This window comes from Heliconius melpomene, chromosome 19 (assembly GCF_056956725.1).
Source record: "Heliconius melpomene rosina isolate 202511_hmr_F chromosome 19, ASM5695672v1, whole genome shotgun sequence".
NCBI lineage: Eukaryota > Metazoa > Arthropoda > Insecta > Lepidoptera > Nymphalidae > Heliconius > Heliconius melpomene.
Window position 1 is genome coordinate 8,247,812 of NC_140407.1, and position 19,054 is coordinate 8,266,865.

Sequence of the window (19,054 nt, forward strand, 5' to 3'; positions counted from 1 at the left end):
GTAGATATTGGACGTGCCCCACGATTTTATTTTAGTAATCATAATTTCCATGAAATTATTTTTTATCTTTTAGTACATTTAATATAAAACCGTTTAACTTAAAATTTTTTTTTTACTTTTTTATTTTTAAGTTTTTAGTTTTTATTTCTCCTACTATTCAATTCGTTGAGTGCCTCATTATTGCAAGGTTAATGTAGAATGTTACGATCGACCCCCCAGAGGTCCAATAGAGGAGCAAGGCTATGTACAACAAGATGTGCCTGAATCTTGAGGGGAAAACGCTAACGACATATCATTTTTATCCACCTAGTGTCATACAGTTCTCGGCGCGCTTTTACCTTTTACCTTGGGTGGTGTACCCCTAGCGACGTCTCATTTTTAGGCACCCTATAGCCACACAGTCCTCGACAGGATACCAGATCTTGACTTAGGTGGGAGATTCTTATTGTAATTGTGTATAGTATACTGTATTATACTTACCAAGCCCTTTATTTTGATACCCATATTGATGGGATTGAAAACTACATTATCCGCCATTTTGTAGCAGTGGCCATCTTTGATTTTGATTTTGTATAGTGCCCTGAATTCTACTTGACAAGCCCTTTCATTTGATACCCATATTGATGGGATCGAAAAAAACTAACTTGTCCGCCATCTTGTAGCGGCGGCCATCTTGGATTTTGATTTTGTGTAGTCCACTGAATTCTACTTGACAAGCCCTTTCATTTGATACCCGTATTGATAGGATTGAAAAAAACTAACTTGTCCGCCATCTTGTAGTGTTGGCCATCTTGGATTTTGATTTTGTATAGTCCACTGAATTCTAATTGACAAGCCCTTTCATTTGATACCCATATTGATGGGATTGAAAAAAACTAAGTTGTCCGCCATCTTGTAGCGGCGGCCATCTTGGATTCACAATAATATTGAATATGGATAATTGTATTGTCACCAGAATCAAAGGCGTATACCAAATTTCAGATCAATCGGTTAACGGGAAGAGGGTTAAATTTCAATTACTAAATTTGACCCAAACAAATAAATATACAAATAAATAAACAAACGGGGTGAGCTAAATAAAACCGTTTAAAAAGTTAACATTTTCCTATACTTAAGTAACCGATAACACCTACAGCAGTCTCAAGAAATCATCATTAAGAAGTGACTGATAACAATTTATCTTTCCATACTTTGCATCTGATAACAATTTGTCCTGCCCTTGAGAAGGTAGACGTGTGACCTTAACATTCAAATTCAAATGACACTTTCTTATAAAAGACATTAAAAACTTTTAATTGAATATCATATATCGTTTTTTAAGGAAAATAATAAATAATAGTAAGAAATCGCAAGTCTTTATCTGAAAACCGACATCGGCTCTGTTCTTATCTGTTTTGCTAGATATAGCAAATAATGGAGGTTATCGAACTTAGCATATTCTTTAACTACATTGAGAATTAACTGATAGGTATATTATGTTTACAAAAGACTTGAATTTTTGTGCAGCTGAAATAGTGATAGTACGACAGCGCGTGTAACATGTCCCGCACAATATTTTATTTAATTATTCTCGTATTTCATTGCTGTTTTGTGAACTCCGCTAATATTCTCGGCTTGTTCCCGCATCCAGGCAAGAGCCATCATATGGTGTTTGAGCCATTCCTAAAGAAATTAGCAAGCAGAGGTCACAATGTCACAGTCGCGTCGTTCTACCCCGCCAAGGATCCACCGCCCAACTATCACGACATCAGCTTCGAAGGTATCGCAGAACTCAGGCTTGAGTCGTATGACTTAGGTAATATGGAAAATGAGAGCTTTCTATTTAAAATACCAAGATTTGGAAGAATGGCTAAAAGATTATTCGAGTATAATATGTTTAAGAAGGATGCTCTGAATATTTGCGCACGTTTGCTTAATCATAGACCGCTATTGGACGCTTTAGAAGGTAATTATGATGCTGTGATCATAGAGAACTTTACTAGTGATTGTATGTTCGGTCTTCTCCATGTATATAAAGTAAATGTGCCGATTATAGCAGTGGTGTCGAGTATTTACATGTCGTGGACTTTTGAAAGAGTCGGGTGTAACGATAACACGGCGTATGTACCAGCAGTTACGACTCCATTCGGAACTAAAATGTCATTTTTGGACAGAGTTGAGAACACAATATTTAATATTATCACGAAGGAATGGTACTATTATGAATCACAAATGAAAGAGAAGTCGTTGATAGAAAGAAAATATGGCGAAATACCAGATCTACGTGAACTTGCAAAAAATACGTCATTGATGTTGACAAACAGTTACCACACATTTACTGGGGTGAAACCTCTCGTTCCTGGACTGATTGAAGTTGGAGGAATGCATTTAAACAGCGAAAAGAAATCTCTGCCACAGGTACTTAAAATATATAGTTAATTTGTAAATTTTCTTCAATATGATATGTCTATTTACATACATACATAGCTTTACGCTTTATCCCTCCTCCATCCAGTATCATCCTCCAGTCCATCCAGGATCATCCAGTATCTTTGACACTGTGTTTTCGAATTTGCTTATTTATTAAACACTAGTTTATTTAATGTATGATCAATGTGTAGCTTCTAAACACTCCAAAACGAATAACCTTTACGTTGTTATTTTACAGTTTCTTGGAAAGTTTCTTAATGAATCAAATCACGGTGTAATATTGTTTAGTTTTGGATCTCACATTAAAACGAAATCAATTCCAAAGTATAAAGAGGAGATTTTTATTAAAGCACTATCTAAATTGAAGCAAAGAGTTATTTGGAAATTTGAGGACAGCGGCGAAGAGGGCACGCTCATAGGAAATATTCTTAAGGTGAAATGGTTACCCCAGTATGACTTGTTACGTAAGTACCTATAATTAATTTTGACGTTTAATTTATGTTGTAGGCAAACGTTTTTAAGTATAATTTAATTATTTTTAATGTTTATGAAAAAATAATAAAAATAAAGTTAAGATAAACTTAACTCCCACTTTTCTAAATAAGTAAAGTCATTGTTTGTATATTACATTTCTTTATCCGAAGTCGTTACTGTTATTTTATCTAGCATATCTGCATATCCTCACGACAACGATAATAGTATGTCCTATCAAATACCGTAGACTTATCCCATTAAATGTCTTTATTGATAAGATATTATGCTTATACCTAGTTTTGACTTGAAAGCTACTTATTGTAGGTATAAATATTAATCCTTTGGCCAACTATACAGTACTATATTGATAACAACCGACCATCCAGCGAGTATGAAATTAATGTTTTATTTCAAGCCACGTGTTTAAGGATGAGACACTGGAATGAGTTATACTTCTGCGGTAGGATTCGATTAATCCGACGCATCTCATATCTTCAACGTATTGGCCAAATTAAAGATATATTTTCTCATGAGACTTTCTTACTAGATATAATTTTTTGTCTGCTCTGATATTTGTCCAATTTAATTATGTAAGATGAAATCGATTTAATATAGTGTTTTATAATTAACTTAACTTAACAGGGCATGATAAAGTGGTAGCCTTTATATCACACGGTGGTCTCCTCGGGCTGACGGAAGCGGTGTCGGTGGGCAAGCCCATCATCGTGGTGCCCTTCTTCGGCGACCAGCCTACCAACGCGGCCGCGGTGGTTGAGGCTGGTATAGGAGTGGCCATCTCTTACGATGATATCAGTGAAGACAGCTTTGGTGTGGCATTACAGAGTGTTCTGAGTGAAGAGTAAGTAGTATTATATTCCCTGATATTCTGATTTCTGATAAAAATCCAAAAACAAATAATTCAATCCTCTACAGGTAATATCAAAAATATTTTTATGGGGTGTAGACCACAGCGAAGAATTAAAAATGTTAAATATTAGATTTCCTCCAGTGGGATTCGAACCTACAACCTGTCGCGATTACAGTCACACTTTGTGCCCTTGCGCCACCGCTGGTCTCTATATGAGATATAATAATAATAACAATTTACATAACAGGATGCGGGCCCGAGCTCGTCTCGTGTCCGGCATGTGGCACGACCGACCGCTCGCGCCGCTGGCCGCCGCCGTGTTCTGGACGGAACACGTGGTGCGCTGGCCCGCCGCGCTGCACTCGCGCGCGCGCGACCTGCGCGGCTACCAGCTGGCGCTGCTGGACGTGTACGCCTTCCTGCTTCTTGTTCTTTTAACTGGCGGTGCCTTGTTGTTTAACGTTGTTGTAAAGATTGTCAGCCTTTTTAGTAACAGTAGGAAGGAAAAGGTGCATTGATTGAAGGCTATATTGTTTCTAAATTTTGGGCAATTTTTTTTTAATAAGCTTTGTAAAAAGTATAAAATATCTACAATTGCGATCATAAAATGTTTTTGTTATTTTATACCAATTGTATTATTTTAAATAAAAATATACGGGTATGTTTTTTAACACACAATTGTTTTAGCTGACTCCGTCCATCAGTATCGTATTGCCGTTGAAATATTTTACCTTATACGCTGGTCCCGTAAAAGGGGCGCTGACGCTTCCATCATGTATATTATTTTTATGAAATGCAAATACGAAAGATTATTCATTAAACAATTATTTTGATAATTTAGAATTCATTTTAAATTAAAAAAATATAATATCCATATATTTGACTTTTTATTGTTTAGATGAGCGAAGCGAAGTAAAGTTAGTAAAATCGTCTAGGTTTCTTATCTGGTTCTATTAACATTTACAAAAATAAAAATAAAACCTAGGTAAAATTGAAAATTATACTAGAGTTGTCAATTCCAGAACAGTCTTGTATCCCTGATATTTTTATAACAAAAAATAAATCCTGAAAATTTTGAAAAAGAACCTTTACATGAACAAGTTGGCCGAAACGTAAAGTATATAAGTATAGACCCCCAACTCAATCCTTGGAAAGTACCTCTAGATACGCCAATGCATCTACATACATTGAAGAAAACTTGTTTTTCAGATTGACGTCAATTAAAAAGAACATAATATATTTTATTTTAATTGCCTTTAATCGTTAAAAAAATGTATTAAGAACATTATTAAAATATTTAACTATTTAAATAATGTTCTTAATACATTTTTTTCATTCGAATTTGAATGAGGTGAAAACGCAAATGAGAGCATGAAAATAAATATTTCACAATATAAACAAAGCCATTTAGAATATATTTTCTAGTGTTTAGCTTTAGCTAATCAAACTAACAATCTAGATCTTCCATCTGGACGTTGCAAAGAAAAAAAAACTAAATCAAAATCGGTCCCTTCTTTTAGGAGCTACATGCACAGACACGTTTACAGGGGCAGAGCGATCCGTACTGCGTAACGCATAAGGTACGTAGGTAGGTATTGAATACGATAATATAATCCAAGGTGTTAAATAAGTCACTAAGTAAGATACAAACACATCGCATATACTTACTTAAGTACTTACTTAAGTTTATTAAATAAATATAGCATTTAGCAAACGGACGATGAGGCAGGCGGGTTGCTTGTAGTAAATAATTTCAAGTCTTTCAAGAGTTAATATTAATTATTCGAACAGTTATATCAAAAAATCAACTAAGTATAGCCCGCGAGGCGTAAGCTAGGCTGAGCTAGTGTAGATGAGACGACAGCTTGCAGTTGGTGTATCCCTTGTTTAGTTTAAGGTTAGTACTGTTTCACCGCGGCGCGATCCTTAAGTATTTCACGCACATGACATCTCTTGTTCTGATAGCAACGTCACATATGTACATCTTAATATATGTATTATATGTTATTTTGTTTAAACAAGGGCAATAAAAAAGAAGAAAATATATCATAGTCACAAAGCTGTTCTTGATGATATAGTTAACTGCACGGAAAAAAGTGAAAATGAAGAGGATGCATGTTTCTTTGATTTAATGATTTTAACTCTTAATGAATATTTTTTATTTGCACATATTTTCAGGGCTTGCGAAGCTGAACGCTTTAGTTGTGATTACACTTAGCGGCGTGCAACATGCCCCGCGCGGTATTTTATTTAATTACACTCGTATTACATTTCTATGTCGTAAAATCCGCGAATATTCTCGGCTTGTTCTTGTATCCAGGCAAGAGCCATCACATGGTATTTGAGCCGTTCCTAAAGAAATTAGCAAGCAGAGGTCACAATGTCACTGTCGCGTCGTTCTACCCCGCCAAGGATCCACCGCCCAACTATCACGACATCAGCTTCGAGGGTATTGCTCAACTCAAAGTCGAGTCGTATGACTTAAGCAACATAGAAAATGAGAGCTTCCTATTTAAAATTCCAAGACTTGGAAGAATGGTTAAGAGGCTGTCAGAATTCAAAATATTAAGAACTGAGGCTCTTAAAATTTGTGCACGTTTGCTAAATTATAAACCGTTACTAAACGCTTTAAAAGGTAACTATGATGCTGTGATCTTAGAAAATTTCACTAGTGACTGTATGTTAGGACTTTTACATGTATATGAAATAAAGGCACCAATTGTACAAATATTGTCCTGTAACCTCATGGCGTGGTCTGCAGAAAGAATCGGTTCCAACGACAACCCGGCGTACGTGCCTGTTATTACCAGTCCATTTGGAACGGAAATGTCATTCTTTGACAGAGTAGAGAATACAATATTTCATATTATAATGAAACAATGGTATTATTACGACTCACAATTAAAAGAGAAGTCGTTAATAGAAAAAAAATACGGCACAATACCAGATTTACGTGAAATCGCAAAAACTACTTCACTAATGTTGACAAACAGTTATCATACGCTCAGTGGAGCGAAACCTCTCGTTCCAGGGCTGATTGAAGTTGGAGGAATGCACTTAAGCAGCGAAAGGAAAGCTTTGCCACAGGTACTTAATACAATTTCATTAATAGTAAGCTAATATATGTACATTTATTATAAAAGTAATATACATATATATTAAAATTCTTTATAACACGCACTCAAATTGAGATGGAAAATAGTGTTTTGACACTGAATTCTCTGCGCTTACTTTGGTAAGCGGGCATAAAGCGTGAAGCTGAAATAAAATAACAAATTATTTACCTTATGCATAATTAATTTATTTAAATTATTGAAAACGTTCTCTTTTTAAAATAAATTAACTTATCACAAACTTTAATTATTTATTTATTGTCATGAAAAACGGGTAAAGCAAGTTACGACAACCAATTACAACAATTACATTTAAAAATTAATGACTTTACTTACTTGTATAGTAGGTAATTATTAATTATATATAGTATTTTTACAGTACATAGAAAACTTTCTTAATGGGTCAAATCACGGTGTAATATTGTTTAGTTTTGGATCTCGAATAAAAACAAAATCAATTCCAAAGTATAAGGAGAAAATTTTTATTAAAACATTATCAAAGTTGAAGCAAAGAGTTATTTGGAAATTCGAAGACGGCGGCGATGAGGGCACGCTCGTGGGAAACGTTCTTAAAGTGAAATGGTTACCCCAGTACGATTTACTGCGTAAGTATATAAAAATGCGAAACAGCGATGCTTGAGAGTAAAAACTCAAGCATCATTTGGCTGAGTTACACCTTTTGCCATAATGTCCTATTGTTAAATTGTTAATTTGTTTGTTAAATGTTGTATTTCATGACAATAAATGTTTTTATTATTATTATTATTAAATGTCACGTTTTACTTCGACGCCAGAGTTAAAAAAAAATATAAATTTAAATAAATATTGAGGCCGTCGTAGCGCAGCGGCACAAGGGTGTGACTGTAACGCGACGGTTGTGGATTCAATCCCCACTCCAGGAAGTGAAATATTTATTTACGTTTATATTTCCATTTCTTCGCTCTGGTGTAGAGGCAAGTTTGGCGTTGAGTTCTACCACTCAACACGCAATGCCCCCAGAATTCGGCAGAAAGTTGGGAACGGAGTATTTTAATACTAGGTTCCCTCTGCCTACCCTACTGTGTGCGGGATACAGCATGAAGCTGATTTTTTTAAAAAATAAATATTTCATTTCTTCGAATATCTATTTATAAAAAATAATTTTAAATTAACTTTAACAGGGCATAACAAGGTGGTAGCCTTCATATCGCACGGTGGTCTCCTCGGGCTGACAGAAGCGGTGTCGGTGGGCAAGCCCATCATCGTGGTGCCCATTTCCGGCGACCAGCACACCAACGCGGCCGCGGTGGTTGAGGCTGGTATAGGAGTGGCCGTCTCTTACGATGATGTCAGTGAAGACAGCTTTGGTGTGGCATTACAGAATGTTCTGAGCGAAGAGTAAGTTGCTTGAATTTCTTATGATTTCGGACAATTATCCAAAAACAAACATTCTAACAGATTTGATGCCAAGGCATCACTTATGATACCGTATATTTTTTTAAAAGATAAACTAATCTATTTTTATAAGGCATCTACATAAAATATAATAATTATAGTAAGATAGTAGAACAAGTGAATGAAGTGGTATACTTGGGAAGTATGTTCAGTAGAGATGGAAGATACGAGATGGACGTGGAAAGGAGTATTGATGCCAGTAACTATGTTAACGGACCCTTAGCTGCATTGATGAGACGGCGAAACGTCAGCACAGCTGCGCGTTGCGCACGGCAAAAAATATTTATGATAGAAAAATAAGAGAGATAGGGGGAGATCTTGGTTAACATCGAAAATACAGTATCAAAGATACTGGAGGAAGGTCACGTGAAAAGAACGAGGACCCCTCGGAGGGCATGTATGTGAAGAGGTTGATGACAGTGGACTAGGCGAGAGAGGTATGTAGAGACCGAAGCGTGTGGCGCTCCGTTCTCTCTGACTTCCCCACTAGGGATAAAGCGTGAAGTTAAGTTAAGTTATAATATATATTCCAGTATGCGTGCCCGAGCGCGTCACGTGTCCGGCATGTGGCACGACCGGCCTCTCCCGCCGCTGGCCGCCGCCGTGTTCTGGACGGAGCACGTGGCGCGCTGGCCCGCCGCGCTGCACTCGCACGCGCGCGACCTGCCCGGCTACCAGCTGGCGCTGCTGGACGTGTACGCCTTCCTGCTTCTTGTTCTTTTAACTGGCGGTGCCTTGTTGTTTTACGTTGTTGTAAAGATTGTCAGCCTTTTCAGAAGAGTTAAGAAAGAAAAGCTTAATTAATTCAGGGATAAATATATAGGTATCCATTTTTAATTATAACGTGTTTTTATAAAATGCTAATAATAGCTTAAGTTTTAAGAAGGAAAACAAATGTTTGATAATAAATATTCTAAGCAATAATCTAATTGTTTTATACCATTGTAATGATCTAAGACCCTATTGCATAAATCGGCAGGTATCTGTTTTTTCAATTATATTTATTTTTAAAAATACATGACATAAGGTACACCAGGGTTGTCTCATCGTCATATGCGTGTGGTCTTGTGCCACTATTGGCCTCTACATACTAGATATACACAAAAAATATACTTATTATTCGAATATAGAATCTCCTCCTTTTCGAATGTCGATGAAAAAGTTTTTTAGTATTTAGCTTCATTTACTGCCATGACATTTACATATGTAAATTAAGACTTTAATTTATACCATAAAGTTTTTTATTCATTATTACGATATCTGAGTTCAAAAAAAATCAATTTATAGATATTAACAATGACAGGTCCATTTAGCATAAAAAACCGGTCAAGTGCGAGAATAGATTTGCCGGTGGGCAACCCGGTGGGGTTCCTTACCAATTTCACTGTTATAATATCTCAAATTCAAGTACAACTTATTATACGTGACACACCAACACCAAGAGTACACAAAGTTTGGTAGAAAAAAATCATCAATAGGAAAATGTCACAAAATTAGTAATAGGTTCAAACATTCGCAAGTTTGTGACATTTTCCTTTTTGGATCAATTAAAATTCTTTAAATGAACTAACAGGCTTCTTTTTTCTTTTTACTTTTATGGAGTTGGGTTTTTTGTTTTTATTTTTATTTAATGAAATCATTATCATATCTTCAACTGGTTACAATAAGTGAATACACCGAACAGAAGCAAAAAAATATTAAGTAAGAAAAGTTACCAAGTTGACACCGCACTGAATCCAAATAACAGATTTTAAATGGTAAATAGGTATCTTGTATCAATAATTTCATTTATTATCTTTCTTTTTTTAAAGTAGAAAATTATATTTAAACGATTTAAAAATTTTAGTTTTTAGTCTCTATTATAAGTTTATGCATAAGTATAGGTATAGTTTTGAAGTCGGTTTTGTTTTTAATGATATTTTTATAAATATACAATGTAAGTTCAAGGGAGAAAAAAGATTTGACATTTTTAATATTACGCATTTACTAATTCTGTTAAATTTTTCTCCTTATACGTAATTACTTTGACAACCGCTTCCTCTTTGTTATAAAGGTTGTTAACTTTTTTTGAAAAACATAGGAAGTAAAAGTTGCATTAATTGGAGGTTATTTTGTTTGGTAAATTTTGGTTTTGGAATTTTTCCAAAAAAAAATACAATAAGGTCAATATTTAAAAACTTAATTTTTAATAAACATAAATAATTCTTAACATTGTTAAATGATAATCAACACATTGTTAATTGATATAGCAAATATTTTTTTTAACAAAAAATATTTTAGTTAATAGTTTAATTTTTCAAGCAAAATATAATTATAAAAATCTTTTCATCATCGATGAAATCGATAAATTTAAATAATAATTATTACTAACTTATAAGTTTTGTAGACATCGTTCAATAATATTAATCCATAAATCCATAGATATTTTTTTACTAAATTTACTATATTAAAAAATTTATAATTATATTTTCAAATTTTATAAAATTGCACAATGTACATGTGCAATTTTCTAAAATCCATCAATCGTGAAATATAAAATACCTTTCTTTGATTTGTTTACCTTTTATCTCATGCCTTCGTGAATAGGGTACCTATAGTATTAACATTGGCGAAGTGACTGGCACGCTAAAGCCCCATAAATTAAGATCTGAACTGGACTTGTAATTAATACTTATGTGCATTACATTTAACCTTATAAGTATCTTTATTCTTCATTAAATATTTTTTTATTGTAGGTCATATTGTCATACAGTGATTTTATAAATTGTTACATTATTAATCTTAATAAAACCTGTAAATAAGCCAAGAAGGATTGACAGCTGTGATTACCGAATGTCAATGGCACAGACCATTTAAGTCACCTACCTCTTTAATATTTATAACAAAACTGTAGAAAAAGGATTTATTAATTCTTCTACTCAAGAATTATTTAATTAATCTTTTCTTGTTTCTTTTCGTTGTAAACCCGATATATCAACACAAAACTAACCTGCGTACGCTACGCTAAGCGGGTAGCTATAATACAACTATAATCTATTATAATAATCTATCTATCATCTTTCTATATAATCATAATAAAAAATAGGAGTCGATTAAAGATACTTGATTGAAGACTGATAAAAAGCTTACAAAAGTCTCTGTAGCTTTTATAGTCAAGTATCAAGTATACATCATTAGGACAAGGTAGGATTCAAATTCAATAAGCTACAGGTTTTTACACAGTTTGTATTTAAATGATTATTTTTAAGTGGTAAAAGAGATAGAGGGAAAGGTAGACCTCGATTGACCTTCGAAAATACAGTATCCAAGGATAGAGAAACCCTTGGAGGGTATGTATGAAGAAGTTGATGAAGAGGCGAAAGAGATGTAGAGACCGTAGCGTTTAGCGCTCCGTTTCCTCTGACTACCTTGCTAGGGATACAGCCTGAAGTTAGATTAGATTATATTTTTTATGTACCTACACAAAAACAAGAAATATGGTAACTTTAAACAGTATATCTTATAGCGCTAACAAAAAAATATCCATCCCACTGCCAACATGACCATGAAAGAAGATTGCCTTAAAGACGTTGAAAGTTATTAGTTATACAAAATTATTTAAATATTTGGCATATTAATAAATAAGAAAAAACAGTATTCAAGAGTTTTTTTAGTAGATAATATTTAAAATTCAAGATAATATGTGAACAATTCCCATTCATAGTGTCAAAATGGGCAAAGAAACAAGATTTATCAATACAATGATAGAACAGAAAGCAATTTTGGGTGGAAACTTAGTGTTATGATACTCCGTGCACCACTTAGTTACTTCCGTTCCCTCTATATATATATATTGATAATTTTTTTAATGGCATAAAAAGTTATGGCCTAAGCCTATTATAAAATAATATCATATATTTTTTAAAGTTAACCTTACTTTAATAGTGTGTAACTATTGGAATTGTAAATAAATAAAACTATCCAAATGTGAGTAGGATAAAAAGGGTTCCGTACCATAATCTATAAAAACCTCCTTAATTATCAACTTTATTGCTTTTTAGTATTTTTTCTTATAGTAGGAATAGAAATACGTCGTCTGTGAAAATTTCTACTGTCATCACGGCTCATGAGATACAGCTTGGGGACAGACGAACAGACGGACAGCGGAGTCTTAGGGTCCCTTTGGGTTAAAACATTGGAATCGTTATTGTTGTAAGATGATTACATCCATTAAAACAATTTTTACTTAAAAGATTTATTACTTATCAATTATATTCCTCCTTAATGCATAAATTATAATGTTAGGTACATTTGATAAAAATCACGGTAGAATTAAAAATGTTGATATTTTAATCTATATAATTTATCCCTGATTTAATTAATCTTTTCCTTCTTAACTCTTCTGAAAAGGCTGACAACCTTTACAACAACGTAAAACAATAAGGCACCGCCAGTCAAAAGAACAAGAAGCAGGAAGGCGTACACGTCCAGCAGCGCCAGCTGGTAGCCGGGCAGGTCCCGCGCGCGCGAGTGCAGCGCGGCGTGCCAGCGCGCCACGTGCTCCGTCCAGAACACGGCGGCGGCAAGAGGCGCGAGCGGGCGGTCGTGCCACATGCCGGACACGCGACGCGCTCGGGCACGCATCCTGTTACGCAAATTGTTATTAATAATAATAAAGAAATCATGTAGGTTCCCCGAGGGGAGGGGGGAGGAGAATAAGTTATTATTATTATTTCACTTAGTTCTCCTCCTAACCCCCTCCCCCCAGGGAATATACATGATATTAATAGTTTTTTCTAATATAATTTATACTAATTATATAAATAGAACAATATGTATAATTATTATAAGGTTGAGATAATAGTTGACTAGTTTTAATTAATCCTCTTAGTATTTTTATTGTGACATATAAATTAATTTCTAAAAATAAAACTTGCAAATTAGGCGATTATGTGATTCAATGTCGATAAGACTATAACCATTATACTCAATATAGCAATAATGCAGCACATATGTTTTTTAACGAGGCCGGCTGCATTTTAGATCTAATCAAATTATAAATAACCAAGTTTTAAAATCTATTTATAAGTTGAAGGCAAAGCCTAGTAAAACCTGAAACACAACAAACATATTTTTGGCCATGACGGAAAGGAGATGGAGGTACCTAACCTAAAAGTTTTAAGGAAAAAAGAAATTCATAAGATCACTTTGTTGTCGTGAGTCTGTTTTTTTGCCTGTTTGTCTGTCTGTCTGGTAGGAGCTTTAATCTCAGGAACCCTTTTCTCAAAAAAAATATATTGTCGTTTATATTCCAAAAAACGCGCATTTCGATAATATAAAGGGAATCAAAATCAATAGGGTACTTCTGCTTGACCTAGAATTATGAAATTTGATAGTTAGCATCTAGCAAGCAGTATACAAGAAGTACTACAAAAATATCAGAATGTTATTAAAACTAAAGAGATAAATATATTTTGTGATATTTAATAATTAGTCTTTTGTTCATCTAAAGATAACATGATGTTATAGTAAGCATATAATTTAGATAGTTAAATAGCATATAAAGTGTAATTTAAAATATTTTAATAAATTATAATGATCCTTGTGATAAATATATGATCCTAAAGTTAGAAAAGTTTTAAACGAAATATTCTTATGTATGTCCTTATTTCTTACATTTTTCTTCTCTTAGCTTTCTATCCTGTATCCTTTATGTAGCAGGATAAGCAAGAATAAACAGTAACCTAGTACTACTAAGTACTACTGTCCTCATGCACCGTCCCATTTACGAGACATGACGTGTTGACGAGCGGAACTTAACACCGCACTTTTTCATCTTACCAGAGCGAGAAAATGCAAATAATTCATTTCACAGTGGGAGATCGGGTTCTGTATCAGGCCAATGAATAACATTCATTCATGAATTACTTACTCGCTCATTCTTAAATTACTTTACCCTACTTGCTTGAAGTATCTCGTTTTCGGATGGAAGTTGGAAAATTTCTTCTTTTGTCAAAGAAGATAATGTATAAACATGACAAAACTTATAAAAATGACAACCTTCCATTCCATTCCATTATTTTAGATAATGGTGCAAAATTATCAAAATAGTGTATTAAAAACAACTTACTCTTCGCTCAGAACATTCTGTAATGCCACACCGAAGCTGCCTTCACTGATATCGTCGTAAGAGACGGCCACTCCTATACCAGCCTCAACCACCGCGGCCGCGTTGGTGGGCTGGTCCCCGAAGAAGGGCACCACGATGATGGGCTTGCCCACCGACACCGCTTCCGTCAGCCCGAGGAGACCACCGTGTGATATGAAGGCTACTACTTTGTCATGCCCTGTTAACATCAATTTTAAATATTAATAAATATTAGAATCTCAATATAATTCTTTACGGGAAGATACTAGTCTTAGGAACTACTATAACTCTTTTGGTGACGGAGGCGTAGGCGGCCGTGATCACTTACCATCAAGTGAACCGCGCGCTCGGGCCTAAATAGTCGGGAAAGAATCCATAACCATCGTGATAAAAGTCAGAATTTGTCCCATTGCACCATAATGACGTAATAGGTTATGTTATTTTAAAATTAATAAAATTTACTAATGAATATAATTAATTATATGTAACCACTAGCGGCCCGCTCGCGGTTACACCCGCGTGAACTATGTTATTATTAATTTCTGTCTCCATGACTACGTCCTATTGACGTCTATGCAAAATTTGAGACTCGTAGCATTTGTAGTAACGAAATTTACTACAACCCCTAAAACAACCCCTTAGAAGTCGAATATTGCAAATTCCCGTCTTAGCGAGCACCTACGTCCTATATGTAACTCCTATGCAAAATTTGAGATTCCTAGCACTTGTAGTTTTTGAGATTTCGTGATGAGTGAGTGACCTTTCGATTTTATATATATAGACTAGCGGCCCGCTCGCGGTTTCATCCGCGTAAACTATGTTATTATTAATTTCTGTCTCCATGACTACGTCCTAGTGACGTCTATGCAAAATTTGGGACTCCTAGCATTTGTAGTAACGAAGTTTCATACAAACTTTCGACCCCAAAAACAACCCTTTATTAGTCGAATATTGCAAATTCCCGTCTTAGCGAACACCTACGTCCTATAAGTAACTCCTATGCAAAATTTGAAACTCCTAGCACATGTAGTTTCTGAGATTTCGTGATGAGTGAGTGACCTTTCGATTTTATATATATATTAATATTAAACTATCATGTATATTTATTTCTAAGCATTAATATTCGTCTGGTGATGATAAAGTAGCTTTCACTTAACAATTCAGAATTCGTCCTAATAGTGTGACAAAGACATTAAAAAATAATAAATAAAAAAAAAAGTTTTTTAACAGAGTGAAGACATGAAAGTATTAAATTTTCATTCCCCCGAGTAGAAACCCAAAACCAGTACCAGTAACCAGTCACGTCTACAGTTACCCCTTGAAATTGCGTTCTCCGTTTTCAGCCTGAATTCTCTGTTAAGTGGCGAAACTCAACGTCGCGCTTCTTCTTACCAGTGCGGAAAAATGAAAATATGTTATTAAATTTAACAAGAAATGTTTAAACATAATAATAATTTTTAATTTTTATTCAATTTTAAGCGGATCCCGTAATCAGAACGTAACCAAACTTTCATCAAACTATCCTTGAAGTATATCCTTTTAAATAAAAAACCGGACAAGCGCGAGTCGGGCTTACACACTGAGAGTTCCTTATAAAAATTGGAAGTTTCGAGTTTTTTTTTCAAATTCAAGTTTAGCTTAGCCAGAGCCCTTTCATTTGATATCTCGTTTGAACTAGCGGCTTTAGTACCGTAGTAGTTTTAGGATTTAACCAAGGCTGTAGATGCTAGCAACTAAATTTCAATTCAGTCAAAAATTCTGAGGTAATAAACATAAATAAATAGATTTTAAACACACTTAGGAAAGAAAACAATACAGTCGAATTGATAACCATACCATCTTTTACAGAAGTCGGTTAAAGTGATCGTAAGTTAGAAATCAATATAAAAAGAAATAAACTTGGATATCTCATTAGAAAAGGCACCTTAATTAGATTCCTTTTTGGAAAAGAATCACTGGATAACGTAAGCTATGTTATTTTATCAATTAGCTTATTACATCTAACACTATCTAAAACAAATATAAATACTTAATTTAAAGTGAACAAGTCAGAAGTCAAACAAAAAACTAATTAATTATAAATAATAATACAACTTCTATTTAAATAAAACTTATGTATGTAATTTTCTGGAAACTTTCTTATTATTCATGTTTTTTTAACTTCACGCTGTATCCCGCACACAGCAGTCTAGGTAGTTGGAATCTAAGAGTTAAGTCACTCCGTCCCCCATTTTCCTCCGAATTCTAGAGAGATTTCATGTTGAATGGGGAAACTTTGAAATGCTTTAAGCATCGACACCAGAGAAAAGGTAATAATAAAGGTAAATTAAATTATTTTTTTTGTGTTGATACTTACGCAACAAATCGTACTGTGGTAACCATTTCACTTTAAGAACATTTCCTATCAGCGTGCCCTCTTCGCCGCTGTCTTCGAATTTCCAAATAACTCTTTGCTTCAATTTAGATAGTGCTTTAATAAATATTTCTTCTCTATACTTTGGAATGGATTTCGTCTTTATGTGAGACCCAAAACTAAACAATATGACGCCGTAACTTGACTCGTTAAGAAACTTCTCGATGAACTGTAAAAAAAACCAAGGTAAAGGTCATTACTTTTTCTAATGTTAATGTACTTAATTGTCTTAGACACTAACACTTTCCGTGACTTCTGACAAGGTTTCGTTGTTTTTGTTAATTTTTATTACTTTCATGCTATAATTTGTTTTTTTATATAAGCTACAAGAAGTGTACGAGAATAAAAGGAATATAAAAATAAAAAAGAACAAGGAAAATAATTATACATAAGACTATCTACAAATTAGCTGTGTGCACTAAATACCTGTGGCAGGGGTTTCCTTTCGCTATTTAAATGGATTCCACCAACTTCAATCAGCCCAGGGACGAGAGGTTTCGCTCCAGTTAGAGTATGATAACTGTTTGTCAACATTAGTGAAGTATTCTTTGCGATTTCACGTAGATCTGGTATTTTGCCATATTTTTTTTCTATTAACGATTTTTCTTTCAATTGCGAATCGTAATAATACCATTGTTTCATCATAGTATGAAATATTGTATTCTCAACTCTGTCAAAGAATGACATTTTCGTTCCAAATGGACTAGTAATAACAGGCACGTACGCCGGGTTGTCGTTGGAACCGATTCTTTCTGCAGACCAAGCCATGGGGTTACAGGACAATATTTGTATAATTGGTGCCTTTATTTCATATACATGTAAAAGTCCTAACATACAGTCACTAGTGAAATTTTCTAAGATCACAGCATCATAGTTACCTGCTAACGCGTCCAACAACGGCTTATAGTTCAGTAAACGTGCACAGATTCTTAGAGCCTCTGTTTTGAACATTCTGAATTCTGAAAGCCTTTTGGCCATTCTACCAAGTCTTGGTATTTTAAAAAGGAAGCTCTCATTTTCTATGTTGCTTAAGTCATACGACTCGAGTCTGAGCTCGGCGATACCCTCGAAGCTGATGTCGTGATAGTTGGGCGGTGGATCCTTGGCGGGGTAGAACGACGCGACAGTGACATTGTGACCTCTGCTTGCTAATTTCTTTAGGAACGGCTCAAATACCATGTGATGGCTCTTGCCCGTGTGCGGGAACAAACCGAGTATATTCGCAGATTTTACAACATAGCATTGTAACACGAGACTAATTAAATACAATACTGTGCGGGACATGTTGCACGCCGCCTAGTACAGTTGCAACTGAAGTGTGCTTCAGCTTCGCTCGCCCCAAATTACTTGCAAACAAAATATATAAATGAAGACTTAAAGGTCGTTAAGTGAACGGAAATATAATCTTGAATAATTATTTATTTAATGATAATCTCTTTTCCATAACTGTCCGTAGATAAGATTGTGTACAACTATTGGTATTCATAGAAAGCGGACTATTATAAAAAAAATCTTTTATTACAATATTAAATATGCATTAAAAGGTAAAGATTATATATGTATATGGGGATGGTTATTTTAAATATATTTTTTTAAATTTAATTATGCCTAATTTCATTAGTCAATATGAGTTGTCGAAATTTTTATTTTTTATTTCTTTCAGAGAGGGGTTGTGTTTTGAGTGTTGTAAACTCTCCGTTAATAACATTAAAACACGGATCTGCTGGGTAGTATGAAATGAAAATATCTATTTCGGAATAAAGAGAAGGAAGATTTTAAATAAATGTATTTTTAGACAACTTACATTTAAAAATAAATTAAATATCATCTTTTACTACAACGCAATTACAGTAGAATGTGAATATTTTTTATAAAAGAAGACAACTTAATTATAATAAATAGGCAAATTATGCACGTATAAGAAAAAATATATATTTACACAATATTCAAATTTATAGTAGTGATATAGAAAAAACATTAAGGAAAAAAATGTCTTTATTTGTGGAAGAATTTATAAATGTGGATAGTTGTCCCTGGAGCTGGGGCGACTATCCTTTTGGGTACGGAATACGGATACTTGCTTTTCTGCCTTACAAAATATTTTTGTTTTAGGGTTACACCCTTATAAGATCACTTGAACGTCAGTTTGTTTGTCAAGAGTTTTTATCTCAATAACGCTTGGAGGTAATCAAACTTTTTACTCAGGACTACTGTCC

General features: G+C 34.2%; 3 protein-coding genes across 5 annotated transcripts; 2 read left to right on the forward strand and 1 right to left on the reverse strand.

The window, feature by feature from the left end:
* Positions 1-1,524: 1,524 nt before the first annotated feature.
* Positions 1,525-4,627, forward strand: LOC146528617 (UDP-glycosyltransferase UGT5-like). Its single transcript, XM_085203577.1, has 4 exons — positions 1,525-2,397; positions 2,648-2,873; positions 3,526-3,742; positions 3,999-4,627. Exons 1-4 carry the CDS (start codon positions 1,540-1,542, stop codon positions 4,267-4,269), a joined length of 1,572 nt encoding a protein of 523 aa, XP_085059703.1. The 5' UTR covers positions 1,525-1,539; the 3' UTR covers positions 4,270-4,627.
* Positions 4,628-5,451: 824 nt separating this feature from the next.
* On the forward strand, positions 5,452-9,161 carry LOC146528618 (UDP-glycosyltransferase UGT5-like). Of its 3 annotated transcripts, XM_085203600.1 has the most exons (6): positions 5,452-5,648; positions 5,930-6,386; positions 6,513-6,862; positions 7,244-7,469; positions 8,025-8,241; positions 8,832-9,161. In XM_085203600.1, the coding sequence occupies exons 2-6, from the start codon at positions 5,981-5,983 to the stop codon at positions 9,100-9,102; spliced, it is 1,470 nt and encodes a 489-aa protein (XP_085059726.1). In that variant the 5' UTR covers positions 5,452-5,648; positions 5,930-5,980; the 3' UTR covers positions 9,103-9,161. The 3 variants fall into 3 exon arrangements, with proteins under 3 accessions (XP_085059726.1, XP_085059724.1, XP_085059725.1); XM_085203598.1 differs by having other exon boundaries at positions 5,453-5,648; positions 5,930-6,862; XM_085203599.1 differs by having other exon boundaries at positions 5,454-5,648; positions 5,930-6,838.
* A 3,355-nt stretch (positions 9,162-12,516) lies between these two features.
* On the reverse strand, positions 12,517-18,200 carry LOC146528619 (UDP-glycosyltransferase UGT5-like). The gene is made up of 4 exons (XM_085203431.1): positions 17,265-18,200; positions 16,782-17,007; positions 14,408-14,624; positions 12,517-12,922 (listed from the first exon to the last, which is right to left on the reverse strand). Exons 1-4 carry the CDS (start codon positions 18,120-18,122, stop codon positions 12,652-12,654), a joined length of 1,572 nt encoding a protein of 523 aa, XP_085059557.1. The 5' UTR covers positions 18,123-18,200; the 3' UTR covers positions 12,517-12,651.
* Between the last annotated feature and the right edge of the window lie 854 nt (positions 18,201-19,054).

Bases quoted from the DNA above. Each gene is read 5' to 3' on its own strand.
- LOC146528618 (XM_085203598.1), top strand. From the start codon at position 5,981: ATGCCCCGCGCGGTATTTTATTTAATTACACTCGTATTACATTTCTAT. The intron at 6,863-7,243 runs GTAAGCTAATAT...GTATTTTTACAG, and splicing joins TTAATACAATTTCATTAATA to TACATAGAAAACTTTCTTAA. The intron at 7,470-8,024 runs GTAAGTATATAA...TAACTTTAACAG, and splicing joins ACCCCAGTACGATTTACTGC to GGCATAACAAGGTGGTAGCC.
- LOC146528619 (XM_085203431.1), bottom strand. From the start codon at position 18,122: ATGTCCCGCACAGTATTGTATTTAATTAGTCTCGTGTTACAATGCTAT. The intron at 14,625-16,781 runs GTAAGTATCAAC...TGATGTTAACAG, and splicing joins ACCACAGTACGATTTGTTGC to GGCATGACAAAGTAGTAGCC. The intron at 12,923-14,407 runs GTAAGTTGTTTT...TTTGCGTAACAG, and splicing joins CAGAATGTTCTGAGCGAAGA to GATGCGTGCCCGAGCGCGTC.
- LOC146528617 (XM_085203577.1), top strand. From the start codon at position 1,540: ATGTCCCGCACAATATTTTATTTAATTATTCTCGTATTTCATTGCTGT. The intron at 2,398-2,647 runs GTACTTAAAATA...GTTATTTTACAG, and splicing joins AAAAGAAATCTCTGCCACAG to TTTCTTGGAAAGTTTCTTAA. The intron at 3,743-3,998 runs GTAAGTAGTATT...TTTACATAACAG, and splicing joins CAGAGTGTTCTGAGTGAAGA to GATGCGGGCCCGAGCTCGTC.